At 35.4% G+C, this 23,268-nt stretch overlaps 1 protein-coding gene across 8 annotated transcripts in view; it reads left to right on the top strand.

Moving 5' to 3' along the window:
* CSNK1G3 (casein kinase 1 gamma 3) overlaps positions 1-23,268 on the top strand; it is a 71,738-nt gene that overhangs the window by 19,002 nt on the left and 29,468 nt on the right. For all 8 annotated transcript variants that reach the window (XM_059873291.1, XM_059873286.1, XM_059873289.1 and 5 more), the window contains 2 exons: positions 1,165-1,205; positions 12,405-12,474. In XM_059873291.1, coding sequence (XP_059729274.1) covers positions 1,165-1,205; positions 12,405-12,474 — 111 coding nt within the window. The remainder of the gene's footprint in view (positions 1-1,164; positions 1,206-12,404; positions 12,475-23,268) is intronic.

A 23,268-nucleotide genomic window follows, 5' to 3' on the forward strand; every position in this document is an offset into this window, starting at 1 on the left:
TATTATACGTTTGTTATTGTGAACCTGTTGTACAGGTTACAAATAACCTGTAAACCTCAGGTTATCTGTTTTTTTTTTTTTTTTTTGGTGAAGTTTGATTCACTAAGACATGTAAGCTTTTAATGCATCTTGTTTCAGCTTTACAGGAGTACTCTATTTTTTAAAAGATTCATTAGCATGTCATAGTATTTGACTATTGGTATAACTCACTTGGTCAAAGCATGGTCATGGGTTCAATCCCTGCGTGGGACATTCTCTTAAGAGTTGGACTCAGTGGTCCTTGTGGATCCCTTCCAAATCAGAATATTCTATGATTCTGTGGAACTGTCTTTGAAGGGAACTTTTTAGACTTGGTCCATGTCTTTTCCTCATTTGATTTTTTTTTAACAAAACTGAGATAAACATAGGAAATTCAGACCTGAGTAATACTACAGAGAGAAAAATGAGGATTATCATTAAGAATAACTTACACTAAATGCATTTGAAAATTGTAAAGAAACAAAAAGTGTTGGAAGTGACAACTTAATTTATCCTTTATCTGCTATTTTTTAATTTTACAGCTATAAAACTTGTTTAATATTGTAATCATTCCATAGTTTGAAGTGATGCTTATTGAAAAGTTCTTACCCAGTTGTAGAATCCCTTTTAAAACAGCAGGTGCATTTTCTAAGTGGTGTAAACCTATCAGGAATGTTGGAATGTTGTTGTCCTGCCCTAAGTTTTAGCTTAGTAAATTACACAATTGAGGAAAAAAACAAGTCCTCAATTAATTAACTAGTTAATTCTAGTTTAAATTAGTGGCTGATGTTTCAAAATTGCATGGTAATTTAAAAATAAATTTCAAATAGTTTTCAGCAATAATTATGAAAATATCACATTCTGGTTGTTGTGATTTGCCAATTTTCAAGCTTTTTTAGTACAAAAAAAATCACAAACTTGGTGAAATATTTGAAACTCTGTGAAATTTCCACCTCTTACAGTATTAAAGGAAAAAATCTTTTTAAATTAAGGTATTGGATTAATAAACCCACATTTCCTAAGTCACTGCCAGAACACTAGCACCTTAGATGAAAAATATTTTGAAGACTTTCTTGGTATTTAAATCGCATTTACTTGAACAGAAAAGCCAGTGTCTCACATTTTTGTTTTTATTCTTTTTTCAAGGAAAAAATTTGTACACAAATGACTATGTGGCAATTAAGCTGGTAAGTTAATATTTTTTTAAAGGATTTGGGATGAGAAACTAATCGGATTTTTTGCTTTCAGATGTTAATGGGTTGATTTCTTTAATTGAAACCTTTAACAGTTTTGTATTATTTCATTGAATTAGATAAAAGCAATTAGTGATGTAACTGTGTAGTTTGGCCATATTGAGTAAAAGTAGTTTTTGATTGTTGTCAATGTTTTCAAGGCTAAATCTGTGTTTGCAAAGTCAGTGATGGTTTAATGCTGCTTCAAGGATATGCTCTACTGCAGTCATCTTAGTAGATTCCTTTGTTGTCCAACAAGTAGAGGAACACCAGGTTTATTGTGAATCTTAACATCAGGTGACTATAGAGAAACTCCAGAAATTCTTGAGGCTGCATGTGTTTTAGTGTCCTCACTCCTGCTCCCCAGTATTTTTCATCTCTAACTGCTGGTATTTACACATCACTTTGGTAGATGTGTTTTATTTGCAATGCTGTGTAATATGTTAACTTCTTTTGCAAACATGATACTTTTGGATATTCTGTTAATACGTCATTGTTTGGCTTTTTCTCAGTCATCGGACCTACTTTGGTAACACCATATTTTTCTTCTGGATTTTTTTAACTTCTTAGTAAATGTCTGTTTTCATAACTGAAGTATTTCATGATGAAATTCATTTGGTTACTTCTTATCATTGAAGGATTTTTAGGATTCCAGTTGATTTCTTGTTGCTGCAGTAGCACAGAACTTTTGACATAGCATTGTATGGTTTCATGAAATGAAAGGTGAATGAAGGTGCATTCCTTTAGATAAGAAATCTATAAAGCATTACAAACATAATAAACTCCTGAAAAATACTGGTATCACTCTCCTTGTTTTGGGAAATACTTGCTTTGGGAGTAGTAGAAATTTTTAAAACATGCAAATTATGTCTTGAGAGAGCAACATCGGATACAGTTTTGAGGGTTATTGTGTGTTAAATCAGATTTATACTCATTTTGTTTCAGCGTATCTTGAACCTTCTCTGTATGTCTGGTGAAAGTTGAAAATGATCTGAAAATTCTTCTATTTAAAGGCTGTCTACTACAAAGCACCTTTAGAAATACATTGCAAGGTAGTGAGGTTTTTTTTAAGCACTAATTACTTCGTCATGTAGAGCAAGACAACTTTTTTATCTGATGGGTTTTGATAAAAGCTTTTTTATGACATATACAACCTAATAAGCCTGGCTGCCATTTCAACTCATTTCAGCTGTCACAGGTGATACTCATCATTGGCAACATTTACTTTTATATTTCCAAATATCTCAGTCTTAGAGCTGCTCGTTTCCAGCTGAGTAAAAAGCTTGAAGCAACTTTATTGAGTAACTTAGTTTGAAGTCACTAAAAAACCAATACAGTTAAGTATATATGTAATTTACTACTAGTGCTGAAAGAACTGAGTATGTAGTGGACTTTTCCACTTTTCCTCTTACACTAGTGGCATGAAAAGCCATAATGTCTTTGCAATGAAAAACAGATGAAGGAATCATAATGAAAATCAACACTGGAGCTTGAATCATCATAGTAAGATAAAAATACATTTATTGGCAGGTAGAACTAGTGGATTCTTTTAATGTGGTTCTCCCTTTTTTATTTCGGTATGTTTTTCAGATACATACTTATTTCCAGATTGGAAGATATTTTAGTCACAAGGTTCAGTCTGCTGAAAGCAGCTGCATCAAACCATGGGATTTATTTGGATTTTGTATTTTTTCCTGTTCTTCTCCTATTTGAGACCGTGCCAGGACTTTTTTTCTAACAGTTATAGATACAGTGGCATATAATCCTTTTCCTTTTTAAATGTAAGCTTTTGTTTACTCTGGCATTTGTACTTTTGTGCTTTCAGAGCAGTCATTAGGCCTATTCTTAGCCCTTGTTTTGTTATTGTAAATGAGACACTCTTAACTTCCTCTCTGTTTTGCACCTGTTGTAATTCAAGTTTAGCCTTCCTGAATGGGGTTACTTGAATTAAGTTTATGTTGCAGTCTAAGCAGTTACCCTTGGCAGGTGTGGTTGTTGTAATCTCTCCTGCAGCATCCTAAAACTGTAATTGTATTCCTCATGGTAGCATTCCAGTTTTGACCTACTGTTGTCTTATGAGCAACAAGACATCTTGTTATGCCAGATGTTTTGTATATCAATGGTAACCATATACTCTAGTGCAGAAGGACTGTGTGTGTTTCTCTCAAGTGCAATGAATGGCTGTGTTTATACAGCAGCTTTCAGGAGTATTTGTGTTGTTAAAATAAGTGTGTTTTACAAGTGCTCTTTTGACTCAAACTTTTTAATTGTTTTGAATTAATATTTCCTTTGTGAACAAAATTACACAAGCATTTTCTTGTTATGGTCCTTAGGGCAGCTTCAGGACTTGTGTAAAAAAAATCTTAAAAAATTTTTCTATGTGAGGTTCAAGGGTTGTACAACATATGCATTTTAAAGTATAATGTTTATATGTAAATGCTTATTTAATTTGGTAGAACAGCTACAGTTCCAGAATCTTCCTCTTCATCTGTCTTAATTCATTATTACTTGTTCTGGTTGGGCACATACTCCAGTTTGAGAGGTCAGAAGAGACTTTTTTAAGAACTATAATGAAACTCTTAAGAGCTGGGATTTTACCATTTCAGTGCTGTGTAGTGGTGTTTGTCTGTTTCTGCTGGTCTTTTAGTATACAAACTGATTTCTTGTGATCAGGTGGTTCTTTAGCAATAGCTGTTTGGTGTGTAAAAGTTCTACCTTTCCTGCTCACCTCTTCTTATTGTTAGATTTATTATTTTTATTACATGACCCTGTACTTGACTTTAACCTCTTATTCACTATTCAGCTTTTCCTTCTCCTTCATTATTTTTCCCTTTCCCTTTGACATATTTCTCCACTGCTCAAACTTATCTCTTCTGCAGATGCTTAACCACTATCAAATGACTAGCTAAAGGAATTTCTGCTTGAGCATGTCATGACCCATCAGTAGAGGCCATGATGTTCATTATGAATTCTCATCAGGATTCAACAAAGGCACAGGACATGCTTTAGGGAGCTCTTGTGCTTTTTTGTGTGATCACCTTATGTCCGGCAACCAGCCCACTATTTATACTGAAAAGGTGTTGGCTAACAAGCCCTTACATTTGAAGGCTTCCACAAGTGCTGGGTAGCAAGCCTGTAATTTTTACAGTACACTTTAATAAGCTTTCAACTCCCTCAACACACTGCTTAAAGGTGCTGGCTCACAAACCACAGCATTTCTACAGCTCTCCACTCCCACAATAAACTGCAGTATGGAGTATGGAATAGAAAATGATAGCTGTGCTTTGCCCAGATTCTCAGAGTGAGGGAGAAGAGAAATGAAAGCAGAAAAGGAAGAGAACAAAAGAATATCATCAGTCCTTAGATCCTGCCTTGGTCTCACTTGTGTGGCTGGTCCAGAGCTGGGAATTGTGACACAGTGTAAGAGAAAGAGGTAAAAGAAAGCAGGGGAGCCCAGTCTGCTTCCTTTCATAGTTAACCTGGTGCAGCCTCTTATGTGAATGTGACTTTTTTGTGCTCTTCTGTTCCTGGATGCATAGCCAGCTCTTGGAGCCCTCCTCCAGGGAATGAGTGCAGGATGGGGAAGCGAGCACAAATCTCCAGGTGGAGCAGGGAGCTGGCTCAGCAGTGTGCTGGCCCACCTCAGCAAGACCCTCTTGTCCAATCACAGCTTTCCTGCCAGAACAGTCAGAACGTTTGAAACGAAACCTGCTTATGGTAGATCCTCCACACTACCCAGTGGCTAAAACGTTCCTTACTGTTGGTTGGGCATATGGCTCATCTTTGACTGTGGTGATCTCTATATTGGACACAGGCATAGGAGAGGGAGGAAGCAGTAGACAGTACACAGCTAATCAAAGTTACAAAAAAGAGTTATGCTCATCATTAAAACCAGAAGTCCCACCAATATTGCCGTCCCCATTTGTGTCAAACACTTTCCCCATCCCATGATTTAAAACCAAAAGAAATCTGGTGTCCAGGGCTTGATTAATTGAACAGGTTCTTTGGTTGCAGTGATTGGAGTTGTTCAGCAATCTGGTCAACAGCTTCCTTCATCTTTGCTCAGGCCTCTTGAAGTTGTAGCATTGTGGATAGTGACAGAGCACTCCCCTTTGGTGAGGCTGAGCATCCCATGTAATGCTTGTTCAATAATGGGTATGCTGATGGTACATCCATCTCCAAGGGGTTGTGAGATTGAACTTTGATAGGACACAGGGAAGGAATTCAGGCATCATATTTCCATCCAGCATGGTATTCTAGTGTTAGGAATAAGATTTTTCATCCAAACTTCTCCAAGCCAACCCCAAAGGGGCTGAATATTTCATCATTCTTCAATTATAATTGTAGTAAGATTTAGGATAATTGTTTGTGGCTCTGTGGCAAGCTAATTCCTGCCATCAGGTACTAAACTGAAAAATGTACAGGGTGTTGGTCCTATTACAATTTTAGCATGTACAAGTATGTACATCTAATACCAAATATGAACCATATTTCAGGGGAGGTCTTCAGGTCATGTGTTACAAGTACTGTGCATCACAGCAGACAAACTTACAGGCAACACCTTTTTCCTTCACTTTCTTCCTGGGTGAAGCAGGGCATGGCAAGGCAAGACCCTTGGCTGTGGGGCCTCCATATCCTTACAAATTCTTGTATTAGCTCCCAAGCTGAGTTAGAGTCTTATTACAATAGTTCTTGTTTAACAGGATGAAGATAAAAGAACACATTGCTCAAACATCTTGGGTTAGTAGTGCTAGGTACAGATTATAAAAAACAACAAAATGCAGTCAAAATGTTTGATGTTAACTTCAGTCATTGCTTTGTCATAGTTCTTCTTGGAAATAAAATAGGAAAATTGCCTTGTTCTAAACCAGTGGTTGAAAAAAAGGTACTGTCCACTGGTGTGAACGCAATATTTTCTATCATGAGCATTGGTAGCTCTCCACAAGTAACTGCAAGAAAGGCATCTGAAGCCTCTGTTCCAATAGTGAAAAAACCTGCTAAAACTGATTGTCCTGGTCTTAAGTTTAATTGCTTGAGTTTAATTTGATCTCTGTCCTTCCTTTTGTGAAATATACAGGTGATTCCATTTCCCATTCCTGTACCAATGGAGCAGTGAAGTGCTTGCCATTGTCTCACTGGGTGGAGCTGGGCTTGAGTAAATACCTGAACCACTGCTTTAAAACTCTGTGCTTTTTCCTGTGCCTGAACCAAAAACTTCCACTTGGATTAGACTGAACTTCCATGTTTGAGCTGGGAATATATACAGGTTCTTCCTTCTTCTCATTTAACGTATCCTGCAGTAACTTTGATATTTTGGTTCTGGTACATGACACTATTTTGTAGCAGTTTGCTGACCTTGTCCATCATCTCTGGTTTCAGTTTTAACTAGTGGTCCAGAATCCAGATTCTACATCCTGAAATTCCCCATGAAAGATTCTGAGGCTGAGGCTGTGCCAGAAGCCTGATAATATGACCATGTTTGACAGCGAACAGCCCCTCTGCATTCAGCCTCTTTTCCTGATTACTCTCAGCAGCAAGCTCTCTCCTGAGGTCTGCTCTCCCTCTCCAGGAAACCTAAACCCCTTGACCAGTGGGCGGCCCAGACCAGGACTCTTAAGGACCATTTTCACCTGTGTGAAATCCTCAGATTCTCAGTATCCCTTGGCCTCCTCTTCTGCAGCTTTTTTCTGCTCTATGGCAACTGCTGCCTACACTTCTGTCTTTCCTATAACCACTTTTCTGGCTTCAGCCTCTTCCACATGCTGCCTTTGTCTCCTTGCGCAACACTCCTATGGTTCTCTTCTTTTCCTCATCCTCATCCCTCGTGACTTTTGATTCCTTCACTTGGAAGCGTCACTCTCTTTGTTTATAAAAATCTAGCAGCCTAATCTTGCCTCTTCATTTCACAGACTGGTTCCTTATCTGAGCACTTGTGTAAGTCCTTGTACTCCCAAGGCCAACTTCTCGTTCCTGCTGTCTTACCCAGCACATCTCTCAGTATTTTCTCCTGCTCAGTAGCCTTGCAGAGCTCAAGGTGTAATAATTGGGTAAGGTCTCTTTCTATATTCAGGAAAGATTCCAATTTTGCTTTAATTTTTCTCTGTACCCAAACATCTCTGGAAGTGGTCAGCCAGATCTCTTGGATGTTTTTTTAAGAGCTCAACCAAGACTTTCAAATGTTTTTGCAAATGTTTTGCAGCCGAATTTTGCTGTCTAAATACTTCAGTAAAAAAAAAGTCTGTCTCCTCTTGCTCTCTGTATGAACATTTTTGTAAAGATGTCAACCAAATTTTATAGATATGTCTCTCTCTTTTTGCTATCTAGACATTTTAGTAAGAAGTCTTTAATCTTTTTGTCCTTTTGTGTTTCTGTCAGCATGACACACAGTACTTCACATATGAAGATGAGGGTAGGTCATACTTCCCCATAAAGGGAAAGGGGACCATGCTTGGGATTTCCTGAGCTGTCATGTCCTGCTCCTCCTTGTTCCTGATCCATTCTGTACCCCAATCAGAGATGGAGGTATCTGCGCCTGTCCCAGCTGAAAATAGCTCAAGAGCTGTTGAGTCTCTCTCAGCCTCACAAGAGTCCTGTCTGTGATGCCAATTTACTGTTAGAAGCCATTGGTAGTAGTGTGATGTTTGTTGTAAATTCTTAAGAGTCTAAACAAAGCCCACCAGACCACATGTTGGGGAGCTCTTGTGCTTTATTGTACAGTTGTTATAACTCTGGAACCCCCACTATTAGACTCCAAAGGTGTTGGCTAACAACCCCTTAATTTTGTACAGTACTGGGAAAATTTGGCAGCTGTGCTTTGCCCAGGCAAAGCAAGGGATGAGACAAATTAAAGTGGAAAAGAGAGGGAGAATGAAGAAATTCACCATCTGCAGATTCCTGCAGTTAGTCCTGCTGCATGGATGGTTCAGTGCTAGGATAGCAAAATAAAGGAAAGATATGGAAAAAGTCATGAAGCGTGCTTCCTTTTATGTTTAAAATGGTGCAGACAGTTATGTAAACAAGACTTTTCATGCTGTTTTGTTTGCAGATCACAGGCAACCTTTTGAGCTGTTCTCTGGGAAATCAGTTGGGAGGGGCTTAGCAGGAGCAGGAAGTTGGCTCAGAACTCTGCTACTCCATCTCCATGGGATCCTTTGTTTCACTCACACTTTTCCTATCATAACAGTCAGAATATTTGAGACAAAATGTGCTTGTGCTTAGTCCTCGATGGAACTGCTTCTGGAAATACATCAATTTTTCTTTCTTTGGGTGAAAGATAGGAAGTTAAAGATAGGAAGTTACAGAGTAGTCATGACTGCCTTTTAAACTGTAATCTTTAATTCACTGATTCACTAGTCCATTCTTAAGATCTAAATGGCTAAAATTCAAATCTATTATAAATGAGGGTTGTGCGTGGAAAGAAAGTTGCACTTTGTTTCAAGATTGTAATGTTTTTTCTCTGTTTTTTTCGATTTTAAGGAATAACTGTGGTCTAGATTCACACCTTTTTAGAATCCCTCTAGGATATGTAGTAAATCCAAATCTCGTGCAAGTCTGTTTAACAGACTGATCTTTTCCTGTAACAACAACCTATCTCTTAAAGAATTTTTTTTCCTGAAAATAGCTTTTGTTTGCCATTGCTTACAAATGTGTAAAGCAGACACAGAACATAAACTGAGATGAGTTCTCACTGAATTATCAAAACAATGAAAAATAGGTAATAGCTGAATGTTTATATTGTGCTTTGGTCTATTAGACTTCTTGAACATTTTTAACCTTATAGTTCAAGTAAACTGCTTTTTCAAAGCCCCTTTAACAGGAAGTAACTTGAAAATTGAATAATATTTTATTCTATGTATTTGGGACAAAAATAATTGTAGAAAGAATTCATAATGAACTTTTACATTTCAGGTGTCTTTATTGTTGTGTTTGAATGTATAAGCGTGCCACAGAAGATAAAAGGAGGGTAAAAACCTCACTAATAAACTAAGGAGCAGTTGTTTCTGTTGCTCAGGTAACTGGGGCTCAATAAGCTGCACTTTGATGGCAGCAAGACCCCATGTTCCTCATTTAGAGAGAAATAGTCTTTTGCAGGGAAAAGAATTTGTCTGTTTTAATAGGGAAGCTTTGAAATAATTAGATGTGAATGTAAAAGCAATGTAGGGAGGGTTGTGTACAGAACTTTGCAGATCCCAGAACAATTTTTTCAGGATACTTCAGTGAAGACCTGGGCTTATTTAAGTAAAGAAAATACACTAGTTTCTTTTGGCAAGAGGAGAAGTTGGCTTCAAGCCACTCTGGGATTTACATGATGTTTGAACAGTTATGTATTACTCAGGCTTATTTTTAGATGGTGAAATATACCACAACACTAGTGAAACCAAAGAACTATGATTTGCCATTTTTTTTTTTTTAATTGCTGAATTTTCTTTTTAGACTTGTAGATCCAGTAGTATATTCTTCACTCTTACATTATGGTGAAAGATTACATTTAACATTATTTTGTCGTGATTTATCTTTTTCTGTCCTTTTTCATTTATGTGTAGTTACTGCATACTGTAGGGTGGGATGTGCAGAAATAAAATAATTGTATCTGAGGAGGTTACTGTGTTTGCCCTTTTACAAATTTTGTTGAGCAAGATGATGTGTTCCCTTTGCATTTTGGAATGACAGGAAGCTATCTAAGCCATTTTAGAAAAATAAGGCAATTCCTAAAGGCTGTCATTCAATAAAGGAACTACAAGTACATATTGCCAGGTTGGTTTTTTTTTTGTTTTTTTTTTTTTTTTTCACTTTTTCCAGAGGGGAAAAAAGTGTTTAATTGTCTCTCTGCTGAGGAAAAGTTTAGCTTCAGTCTTTGGCTCTGTGTTTGACTGTTTAAGGACATTGTCTTCTGGAGATTTGTCAGGACTGTTTTCTGCTGATGGCTGGACAAGCAGCATTCATAACAGGATGTATGTGTCAGAAATTGGAAGCTATTTCTTTTACGTATAATTTTTAAAAAAATCTATTTCTGTAAATTTAATGCATACATTAAATTTACAGGAATAGATTTTTTCATCCTTTTAATGGGACTATGTTACAACCATGAGGGGTTAAGTTGTTAATGTACCACTAATTGGTACAAAACTATAATTGAACACAATTAAACTTCCTGTTAGCCAGGGTTTTATGTTATTATAAGAAGAAAACATGCTGAGTTTTGTGGACTAAATTGTTTTCTTCTTAGCTGGCAGAATCCTAAGTTTTAATTAGGCATGATGTAGAGTGTGGTGTATTTTGTAACTAACAGACTTGTATACTACAGCCAAACTAATTGCTAAATTTATGTTGTTTCCTAAAAGGTTAAAGTATTTCAAATACTTTATAGTGCGTTTCCTCATACCTCTGAAAGCTGAGTCCTAAAGGTTGATAGTTGTGCTGATTTGCTTTGACTCATGTTTACACTAAAGTTTTTTTTTGGGAATATCTCTCTGCCATACTTTACCTTAAATTTCATGTGTCCTCATAAACTGTAACTACAGTTACATAAACTGTAACTGTAACTGTTCTCATAAACTTGGTAGCCCAGTTAGTTTTGCTTAGTAACTAATTAATTAAATAATAAACACTTGCTTATTTTAGGAAATTCTTGCTCACTTTTCACTTCTTTGCAAAAAAGAAGTTATGCTGGTTGCTCTGAAGTGTAATAATGATACAGTAAATTCTATTTTTTTTTTCCCAGAAACTGTTACATGAGTCATTCTTTACTTTTAGGCAACCACCTTTGGCATCCTGGCAAAATCAAATGCATAAATATACACTGTCAGGGACTTTGGCAGCAATAAGAAACAACTAAGTCTTGGAGGGAGATGGGTTGAGGGAGAAAACTGAATTTCTTGTTCTTGCACATTGGCTCATAGTTTTTATGCCTTGAATGTGACACTGAGAAACAGCACAGGTTTATAAACTCATAGCTTTAGGATGATGGTGTGAGGAAAAAGATGAGCACTTTGCCCGAACTTTTCCTAAGAACTGATGTCAGCAGTATCAGTTATTGCTGATAACCGTATTGAGAGTTACTTACTATGTGCTGCAGTTCTAGTAGTTACAGATTTAGTTTCCAGTTTATCACTGATGCGTTGGAAAATCACAGAATCAATTAGGCTGGAATAGATCTCAGAAAGCACTGAGTACAGCCTCTGACTGAAGACCACCACGCCAGAATGTCGCTCAGTGCTGTGGCCAGTCTTTCCTTAAACATTAAGCATCCTTAAACATCCACCTCCAGGGATGGTGACTCCACCACCTCCCTGGTCAGTCCATGCCAAAGTCTAAGCACCCTTTCTGTGAAGAAATTACTCCTAATTCCTCCTAAACGTCCCCTGGTAGAGTTTAATCTTAAGATCATGTTACATATCATAAGAAGCAAATCATATCTTCTAAAAGATGCCACAGGAAATTAGTTCAAGAAGCTGTGCTAAAGAACCTTTTCTTTGCAAAGGGAGATACTCAAAAAGTTTGGGTTTCCATTTAGGTTGCATGTGTATTCTTCTACTTAATCTTATGTCACTTCATTTAGTTCTACGAGACCCTGACTCACGGGCATGTTAAACACTGAAATGAGATTCCATTAATGTGCATAAACCACAGACTTACTCTGGGGCTTTTTTTTGCTCGTTTTGTATTCATAGTTTGGAATGGTGATGCTTGATTTCTGCTAAGCTGTTACTATTTGGTGGAAGGATTTGGTACTTTTTGTTAAGATCCTAGGATAAGACTTCTTGTAAAGATACATCTCTTGAGTTTTAAGTATTTGGAGGTTTTTTTTCAATCTGGTAAGCTGCATATTAATGCCACCTTTTGAGAAATGTAGGACATACCATCCACACGCTTTGGAGAAAAATACTGGTTTTGAGCTATTCCATCATGTGTCTGTTATTTGATTTGCATGTTGGACTCTGGCCCAGTGGAGCACCACAAGATGTAAATATCCATATATGCACTACTGTGACCTGAAAGAGGTTAAGTTTTCTCTGTTTCTTAGTTGCCAGTCATTTCAGGAGAAACATTCAAACTTTGTGTGGCTTGGAAGCAGTAGGGCTAGTTTGGCTGGTAGTAGGTTAGTGTATTAGTTTTTAGGCTTTGTTTTAAATGTTGTTTTTGTTTTTAAATCAGGAGCCAATGAAGTCGAGAGCACCACAGCTACATTTGGAATACAGATTCTACAAGCAGCTAGGATCTGGAGGTAAAAAGCAGTATAATGCATTTTACTGTGATGTAATCCAGGGTCAATTTTTGGCTGAGGTTTTCTGGTTTAGAGGTATAAACCTATTTAATAAAGTGTTCTTTACTACTTAAAGCAGAAAAAAGCCCGATGAGTTAGTGGATTAATGTATAAATTCCATTATTCTAACTTTTTGTTTTCTACTCAATAAAGTGTATCTGTGAAGTCCTGACTATTTAATAAATCCTACCTTCACAGCATTTGTTTGCATACAGGTACACCTTAAACTAAGACTATTCCCAGTACAACTCTTTGAAAAAATACTGTAGATCTCCAAACTGCTAATCTAATAATGTATTTTGAATTAAAGTTGATGTCACACTTAAATAGCTTCAGATTCAGTTTTACTTTACTTCACTTTTATTGATACAGTATATATTGCTTCTTACTAGTTTTAATCTTCTTAAATATCTCTAGAAGTTTAAATGCAGTTTAATATTTTAATTTCTCATTTCACTCCCCTTGGTGCTTTTATACCTAGAAGTACTCATATGGTGGTGGCCTGAATGATCCAATTGTCACCTTTTGTTTTTGTAGGTGAACGATACCTAAAACTTCTCACATATTTTTGTGCCTTTCATAAAACTCCATATAATCAGTTAGGAAGATGTGAAGTTTTTTACCCTAGTAATGTGAATGTAGATATTCTCTAAATCAGTTATAATTTAGGAAAAATAAATCTTTTGACATCTTTTCCTTGAAATTATTCCTAGAGTAGGTCAGTAATTAACTATTTTTTTTTTTTTTTTTAAACTATTGTAGAAGTTTATTTTATGAGTGGAATACTAACAGTGGTTTTCTACATGTGTGTTCAGGGACTTTTTAGCAAGGCAGCCTGGAATTTGTAACAGTGATTTTGATTGTGCTTAAGCTAGAATAAAATCCTACTTAGTATGAAAAGTTGTCTCTAAAAAGAAATTCACAATGAACATAACCATACCACTTTGATTTTGTTACCTTGAATGTGTGTGTGTTATGATGAATTTTAATACTTTTTAATAACTATTTTCACCTTTTCCCTTAAAATTTGGGATCTTATGCTTATTGCTGCACTAACTGGATAGTGTTTCTCAGGTAGCTTTCAAAATTTCATGCTTCTCTTTTGAAGACTACATCTGGTGAAATGAAGTTTCTAATATGTTCAATTAATATAGACCTTTTTTTGTTGCTGTACTATGAATGCTTTGCAAACAGGAGTTTTTAGAGATTACTTTTGGCAAAACACAACACTGTCAATTTCTCTTCCTAGATGGAAAATAAAATTGTAGATAGGTAGTCAAAATCTTGAGTCTATATGGTTGCTGTTTGGAGAAAGTCATCACAGTATGGGTGTTTTTTTGTAAGTAGTTATAAATTGTCAGCATACCATACACTAGCATTGTGAAATAGCTTACGAGTAGAAAGCTGAGATTTTTAGTGTTTAAATAATGGGGCATGACAACCCACAAGTTTGGTACATTACCTATCTGTAAATACAGAGGTGTAACTATCTAAAATTGCAAAGGAGCTGTGTAGTGGAGGTAAGAATAAAGCTGTAATTTCTGGTTCAGACTGCAGAAATTAAGCAGTGCTTCTCAGAGGTAAGAACCCTTATAGGAGTATTTATTGGGAAAATGTCTTAGTGAGTGTAACTATGTTAACCTTTTTATTTTGTGACTAAGACTGAGAACTGTATTTAGTGTAAGAACATAGTGAAGTCACAGTTATCCTGCTTTACTTCAGATATCATTCGATCTTCTTAATCCTATTTGCTGGTTGCAACAAATTTTATCTCTTTCTCTGATGCCTTGTTGAAGTACTGAAAGGGAGAGTCACCTCTCTGATTCTTTGCATGAAAATGAGGTTACCTTTAGGGTGAAAATGTGAGGATAGAGCTAGTAACTTATTAGGCATCATCAATGTCTATGAAAAACTTTATTACATACCTCCTTTGTTTTTGCAATAACCTGCTTTTATTCAAAAGTGAAAGCCTCTCCCAGCACAGAACCTTGAGAGCTCCTTTGTGAGCCTTTCTCAGGCACTCCACTTGAGGCCTATTTTAATGGGTTTTGTGGCAAAGCCTCATTATGAAGAAAGTAATTTTCTTTTTCCTATCTACATAGAAGTTAAACAAAGATTGCTGATTCCTTATCTTCTGGCAGCAGTCACTTTTTCTGTATTTTTAGGAGTTGGGCCCTCAAGCAGAGGAAGTTATATGGCCTGTGATTTTCAGAAAAAACGTTGCAGTGTTATGTAGTTTCTGTTCTCATGTAATCTGTGACAATTGGTTTTAGTCTGCTTGTTTTTCATGGCATGCATGTTTACTGTCAAGCATAAATTTAAGTAATTTCATCTCAAGAACAGTTGAAAACATAGTTTTGGAAAGTTGATCCACCAAGTGATAAATTCAGGAAGCAAGTATGTAAACTTCGTATGTAAAACAGGAGATAGTGAGTGAAAAAAACTTTCATCAGGTCTATCCATGTAGACAGTATTGCTTTATTGGCAGTGGTTGTTCTTTGATCAGAGAGACAATAGATTGAAAGAAGTGGTCTTCAGTATGCAAGTTATAGAAGAGTCTGTCATAGGACATATAAAAATAGCTGCCATTGCTGGAAGAAATTTGTAATATAGTAATAGTGAAGATGGAAGGTTTCTCTGATACACAGTTATGCACCATACTAGAAGTTAAAATTGTCTGAAGCTTTCCATCTTTTGAGCTTCTAAAAATCCACATTTGTTGGCTTTCTTACAATAAAGTAGTATTTTCCTTAGCTGTTTTTGTTTATTTGCACAAACTTGTAGTAATTTGGCTGATACCTTTATAACTGTGTAGTTTCCATTTAATTGTACTAAATTGTACTTCCTCTTGTTCTCCGCATGTTTACGTGTATACTTGTGTATTAATAGCAAGTGACTACTAAAACTATGGTTTCAGAAGCAATTGGTGAAAAGGGAATCGTATTCTCAGTCTTGTAAGCAGAGCCATTATTTTCTATAAAAACCCCATGGTTTTCATGAATAAGAACTACAGATTCCACAGTTTACACTACAAATTGACTTATGCTTAGTGTGAAATAACCTGAAGCTTGAAGAATAAAATTCCTTTAGGCCTTGTGAAATTCTCCTTGACTTGGAGGTGGCAGGAGGAGGAGGGAGAGGCATTAACATATGAATGAATACTTTTAGAAGAAAATTAGGTTGTTTTCTGGCAATGTCATCCTGAAAGCAAATAAAGAAAATGTTATGGTGATTACAGATTATTTTACCTTCAAACCCTTTTTAACAGAGCTTTGTACTTCCTCTAATCTTGTAGGCATCCTTGATGAAAAGAGTAGCATTTTGAAATTGTCTGTTTTCTTGGTATTTCCTTATCTGCAGCCAGTATTTGTCTACTAAGTCTATTTATTTATTTTTATAATATCCCTTTTTCTTACATTTTTAATGACCTTGTAGCTTGCGTATTTTTAAAATATATATTTGTATTAATAATCACTGCGCTAAGTCATGTTGTTTTGTGTCTTGAATGCCATGAATATGGAAGACATTCTTAAGTGAAAAAGGATCAGAGGGTTCTTTTGTAATTCTGCTCACTGAGAGAACAAGGAGAAAATAGGCATGAAACACGATAGATGTGCAGTTTTTATACACAAGACTTTGGAACTGAGAGTATTAATTCTTTGTGTTTAATAAAAAGTGGTTTTGTCTTGCATGAATAAGAATTAACATTTCAAAACTGTATTCCTCTGGAGAGGATCTGCTCAAAAAGAAGGCGTAACAGTAACTTTACTCTTAAATATGCTCTTTGAAATGCCTATGAATGTGCAGTAACATGTAGGTGTTTGTCAGGAAAGAAAATGTGAAGAATCTTTCTTAAAGAGGACATACTTTCAGTGCTTTTGGGCTTTTAAAAATGTTTTTAGTTTTTTAGGGAAATGGACCTCAAACTTATTAAAAACAACTTTTAAAATGAGTTTAAAGATGTGGCTTATTTTAGTCTCATCATTATTTAGCTTTCATTTAGGTTTTATGTACTAAGATTTTTATGAAAATTGCTTTCTTTTTTCTGTGATAAATTATTCGTTCAGTAACTATGAGGGTATTTTCCTCAGGGAGTTTGAGATCATTAGTCAGTATGCAGAAGTTTCTAGTCAATTGAATGAGGAACATATGCGTGGAATTTAGAATATCTTTGCTTCTAATAAATTTTGTTTAATGTGTATTTTCTTAATACGCAAGTGTGACATATAAGAAAACTATACTATCATACTCCAAATAAAATGATTGCTGAATTCTTACCTGAGATTGCACTAAGGCTTTTGGAATTAATTGAAAACACTTTTGTATTTTTTATTGATTTTTGAATTAATCTTTTATGCTATCAGCTTTTCTTTGCAGGATTAGAAGAGAAGGTGTAGGTGTATTTCGTGCACTATGCTGTAATTTAACTGACAGGTATTTACAGTATGGTTCAGTTTCCTTTTGCAGAAAGGAGTCTGTAAGTGAAAGAAGTTATGTGTTACATGTTGAAGAGCATAAAAACGATTGAGCTTTTATTGTCTGATTTTTCTAACCTCTCTTAATAAATGGGTCATTGTCACAATGACTGGGAGCTTTTGCAAGTGAGTGAGAACTCTTTTGTACTTAACTTACCTGACAAGTTCAGGAAAAGAATGGCAAGCAGCTTCTGCTGCTTAAAGTGAATTAGTAGAACTCCTGTTTGTAATGCTGCTGTTAGAACAGACTTAGAACAATTCTTGTTTATAGCAGTGAGGGGTATCTATTATTAGATTTTCTTTTTTTCATTCGAGGTAATTTTTGAGGTCACAGATCTCAAAACAGGTCACAGATTTGTTCAGCAGTGGATTAATCTACTGATGAAACTGCTGTATTAATATTTCAGACAAGGCAGATGCTCTGTATTGTAAATTAGGTTTGTTTTTTTTTTTTAACTTTTGTGTATCTGTTCTTTTAGCTGAAATCTAGTTAACACTTCCATTTGAAAATCTGGAAACCATTAACTTTTTTTACAGGGTCACTACTATTGACTAGTCAATGTATAGGATATATTTGTCTACAGTGGGAAAAGGTGTTGTATATAAGAAGGTCATGGCCATTGTGAAATGAGTGCTAAGTATTCTGTACCTGAGTGCTAAGTGCATTCTGTACCTGAACCATTGTGATTTGGTACCAACATTCATGTGGTGTGTTCTGTATTGGTATCTAAAAACACGGTTTTCGGTTTTGAGATTGTGCGAACCTGCCTTTGACGCAGCAGAATCACAGGTGTAGTTACACAGGTACTGTTGGATTAGTGATTCAGGAAGATTTCACTGTGGGCATGATGTGGTTTTGGAAGGTACAGAAATACTCCTGCACAGTACGTGGAGTCTGCTCATCATTTTGTAGTCAAGCTCAGTAGAATATTTATTGTAGTGTTTAGAGCATGTCTGGATTTGCCGGATTGATAATTACATTTTGGTTTGGGAATGTAGCAGAGTGAGTTTGAAATACTTGGAATTTCTGATTTTGAGAGGGGGAGAGTACCCTAAGGCAAGAACACTTCTTTGTTATGAGGTGCCTTATGCACAGTTTAATTGTGGATTAGTAGGTTAGACATTGATGTTTATGGTTTTCTTTTTTGTGTTGGAAATGCATTTGATGGGCTGAAGGCCAAGAAAGAGGTTCAGTTCTCAGTGTCTTTAGTGGTTTTTCCTCTAGGTAAATACAAAAATATTTAAGGTGAGAAAATGTGTTTCTTCGTTTCTTTCAGTTTAGGCCAGCTTTAGCGGGTGTGTGAGATCTGAATGTTCAGTGACAGCTATTAATTATTTTCATACAACTATATTCAAGGTATGGAATCTCTGAAGCAGATTTTTCCCATGAATGACAAGCTATCTTTTGCATGTAAGATGGTTGCAGGCGACTTTCACTGTCACTGCGAAGGCAGTATCTCAGATTGCTAGTGATATCATGTCTACTTCATCCCCTTGGCTGTAGCCACCTTGCCTTCCACTTCAGCCTCTGGGAGAAAAGGCAGCCCAGCATGATTTCATCGTGGTGTATCAGCATCTGTATTCTGCTCTAACTCTTCCCAGGACAAAAATTTCAGTATAATAATTTCTTTCTCAGTTGGTAGACTGTAGTGTATTTTACTAGATTGATATTCTATCATACCATGAGGTAGTGTCTCAATAGCAAGTCTCCTTGAATGTAGTGCTAGAAACAAAGCACTACAGCTAGATTATTGTGTCAGGTGATTATTTTTGTTCATGGATCTTCTAGAAACAATTTAAAATAACTTATCTCATTCTGTGCTTTTCAAAATATTTTGGGATTGATGTCTTGGTGTTATTATAGGATAAAAATTATGAAAGTTTTGAAGGTTGAAGCGAGTTTGAAAAGACTTTATGGGAAAACATGAACGCGACATATGCAGCTATATTAATTGGATGTTCCTACTACTTAGTTAAAGCAGTAATGATTTACTGGAACTTCAGATTTTAGAGTATTATTTAATTTCTAAAACAAGGGTGTTATGTTTCTAATGATCAATGACAATGTATATTGAAGAAAAAATGTCTAGCTGTAGACTACAGAGTTAGCAAATAGGTCAGTTCAGGGTAGTCCTAGTTTACATGTCTAAATAACATTTCATCAGTTCTTACAGATATGTTTGAATTGTTGCACTTCATATCCTTTCTATGCATCTTACTAGCCCACATTCAGTATTAATGCAAAGTGAGTTTTATTAGTAACTTCACATGAATATTGCTTTTAACTATACTTCTAGGTAGGTGGCTGAGAATTTGGTCTTAAACTGATGGCTGTTTCTTTATTTTTTAGTCATGCTGCCATGCTTTATTACTTCTGTTGTAATTTGACTGGAATTCTTATGCTGGGTAATCAACAATAAGCAGTTAGTTGAAGTGGTTGGTAATCATGTTAAAGTTAAAGAAACTAAACATGCAGGTGATCTTAGAAAATAAAGCTCTAAGCTTAATTTAAGAATATAGTATTAGAGCACTTAAACTGAATCAAATATTGAATCTCTTGACTGAAGAGGAATCTGTTCATAGACACTGTTAATCTGTGTACTGATGACTGCTGCACTTGTATCATGAGTTATTTGAAGAAAACTCTGACTCAGTTTTGAGTTTTTGCTGCTGATATGCTTCCTTTTATAGGAAAGTTGAGCTGCTCAGTTATTAAGCTGAATATGCTAATATTTATGTTTATGTGAATAAACAGAAATGGTAATGCCTAATTTATTTTTTATGTGTAGTCCAGCAAAATTATGAATATGTTGCTTGCAATTTTTCTTGTTCTATGCCTGTCCTTTTCTAGGATTTAGCTTAAGAACATGTACAGGATTTTCTGAATTTAAAGTAATTTTTTCCCCTGGAATAAGTGCAAGAGATTTGATAAGAATGGCAGCTGCATAATAGAGTTACATGATAATGTTTCTGAGAAACAGTAGTTACTGGCCATAAGAAGCCTGACTGTATGCAGAAATGTATATTGGTTTTGTATTGTGACATCACACAGATTTCAGAGATTGTGGGCTTTGAGTGGCATACAATAGCTGTAATTGTGAAAGGAAGCTTGATAAGACAGTTCACTGAACAAAGTGAATGTTAGATAAATGGATATTTGATTGAATAATGATTACAGTAAAATGCATCTTTAATTCTGTTTTAGTAATGTAAATGACTAAAGAATATTTTTCCTTTGAAATAGGTCTAATTATTTTATTACTGTTTCTTCTTTTTGCAAACATATTCTTATATTTGTAAGTAAGAGATGTAGTCTAAGTGTTGTGGTGATATAGTCTCTCATTCTGTGTTTAGAGTTTTATAGTTTGTGGCTGATCATGATTTTGGTAGCATTGAGGTGCTATGTTTCCAGAGACTGTGGCATTCTGTGTGTGCTGCTTTGGCTCAAGTCAGAACACACTATCCTGAATTTTATAATTGCATCCTTTGAGAGGATTCAAACCAGATTCCATAGACTGACTAGGGAATATTTGTGTTTGTGGGAGTTTGTTAATCTGTATCCTTGGCAAGAGTACCGGTATGACTGTGCTGTGAAAGACAACTGTTACTGCAAATCTTCCAACTAGTTAAAAGTATTTGGCTTGTGTCCAATGAATTGCCACATAGGAAAACTAAGACTGCAAATAAAAGGCAGTGTAGTATAAGAAGCTGAATACATGAACGCCATGAGCTGCAAGAGCAGTTATGTGAATTTTATTGGCATATCTGTGTCTGATTGAACAGATTCTCAGCAATAGGATATATAATGTAGATACCATCAGTCTGTTTCTTGACTGGTTAAGAGAAAGCTCTAAAAGGAAGTTGGTATTTCAAGAAACTGAAAAACACTGGAAAGTTACTGTTAATAGCTTTAATCGCTATTTTTTAATAGCTTTAAAAATTTAGATTGTATTGTATAGAGACATTTTGCCAAGATAAAGCTCAGAATCAAGTCAGTGATAGATGAAGTTAAATGCAAGTGGTATTGCCATTGACCTGTGGGTTACATATTCCTTTGGCTGTCTCTGCTGCCTGTTAATCAAGTTAATTTTTTTTCCTGAATGAAGACACACACATAAAATAATTGAAGCTATGATGTAATATCTGTGTCAAAGCAAATAAATGGGATTTTTTCCTTAAGATACAAATATGTTTGTGCTAGTCATATATATTGCTGTAGATAACTGTACATGCCGTCTCAAGCTTAAATCAGGTTTAGTGATGAAGCTCTTGAATAAGACAACCAAGATGGATAATGGTCCCAAAGCAGAAAATAGCTTATTATTTTCTTTGTTTTAAAGAGATTTGGCAGATAAAGTTTCATCTACTAGTCATGTTTTCTATATTCTAATATTTTTTTATCCTTTCATCATTGTAGAGGAAGTCAGATCTGTCAGCTTTAAAAACTTTCTGGACATCGTGTACATAAACATGGTGGACTAAAGGATTTGAGTGAAAATTAAAGAGTATAATCCATAAATTCGCATAACTGTTTTAGAGGGTTCTCCTTGCCCCCTCGCCCTCCCCACCCTCCCTTCTCAGTGGATAGTCAAGTGTTTTTGAGTGTTTGGACTTGATTTTGGACACCAGAGGTGTACAGCAGAATAGGTGGCTAATGAAAATTAACTTTCATAGAAAAAACTGGAATCTAAGTGATGTTCAAATAGTTAATTTCCAAGTCAAGACTTCTTTGATTTTTGTCAAGACTAAAATAGTATTAAAATCATACTAGTTTAACATGGGTTTACAATTTTATGCCAGGGAAGTCACCTAAGTATTGTAGAGTGCTTAAGTCAATTGAGCCCATTCCAATTAAAGTGTTTTACTTGTCAACAAGTATAAATATCTAGGGATAGGGAAGTATGACTCGTACCTTAAAAAAAGGATTCTATTTTCAGAGTTTTAAACCTAGAAAGGAAAGATGTTTAAATGTTAAAGTAACTTAGGGGCAGTATGTGAATCTACTTTTTTGGCCTCAAGTAAGTTTCCTTTTTGAGGGAAGAAGACGATGTTATATGTAACTTTTAGTGACATTTGTGTGACAAGCATTGAATTCTACTTATAACTGGGGAGGGGTAATACTTTTTAAAAAGGATTTTTAAGAATGGGGAGAAGATCTGTCAAGGTACTAGAAAGGATTGAATGTTAATCAAATTAATTGTTAATCAAGAAACTGTAGACCAGTGGCTTCTTTAAATTCACAGCAAGACAACTGGGATGCATCTCAAAAGCTCAGTGTATTTCCTTCATTTGTTCTTCAATGGTTTGAACTAGAGTAATTAAAAATGGAAATAAAATACTATTTTGTATTACCAATACAAAATAATTGGTAATTAGTAGTGGAATATCTTGTCAACATAATAAGGGTTTCTTAAATTTCTAGAAATCATAGTTTCTTTGTTTTTAACTTAACCAGTATCTCTTAAAGGTTTTTCTAAGAGAGCTTACATTATCTTTCTGCAGAAGGAGAAAAGCCTCATATATGTTTTTATTAGTAGAATGTTACTTTCTGACTTTTGGAGGTTTAGAGACATGGAGAATGTAAGTAGCAGAATGATATCTGCTTATTGCTTTTAAGCAAAAGTACTAAGAGTGCTTTGATTAAGAACCAAAGCCCTTAGCTTCCAGTACTTTGAACTGTTAATATCAAAGTATTTTATCAACATGGGTAATTTTAGACAGGATGCTCTGTATGCACAAGTTATTACATATTAAATATAGTTTTGGGACATTTTGGAATTCTCATCTAATCAGAGGATCAAGTGTTTGGAGTATCTTTCTGACAATTCAGGATGATATTTTTAAATTGAAGAACACTTATCTCATACCTTATTCTGATACAGGATGTAATATGATCAGTGCTTCTTCATTAGTAGCAGTAAGCTACTCCTGTGATGTCTTTCTGAAGTGGTTACATTATGCATTTTAAGTATATTAGTATAGAGGTGGGCGTGATGATACACACTGAAAACCAAATTGTAGCTCAAGTCTTCTGAAAACTGAACAGTTAAGTTGAATTTTTAGGGGATTTTCTTTAAATATTCTGGCATGTAGGAAAAGAGATTAGTTAAAAACCTCTTAAAAACGGTGCTTTGATTTGATGTTAATTTTGCTAAATCAGTATTTTTAATGTATTTTTTTACCCAAAGCTGTAGCGAATACAATTACAAATCTTGCCCTCAGTTTAAGTGTCTCTATAGTAAGGTATAAAAAAATTGAAGGCTTTGTGTACTTCAGAAAA

The sequence above is a fragment of the Haemorhous mexicanus genome, chromosome Z, assembly GCF_027477595.1.
Source record: "Haemorhous mexicanus isolate bHaeMex1 chromosome Z, bHaeMex1.pri, whole genome shotgun sequence".
Lineage (NCBI taxonomy): Eukaryota > Metazoa > Chordata > Aves > Passeriformes > Fringillidae > Haemorhous > Haemorhous mexicanus.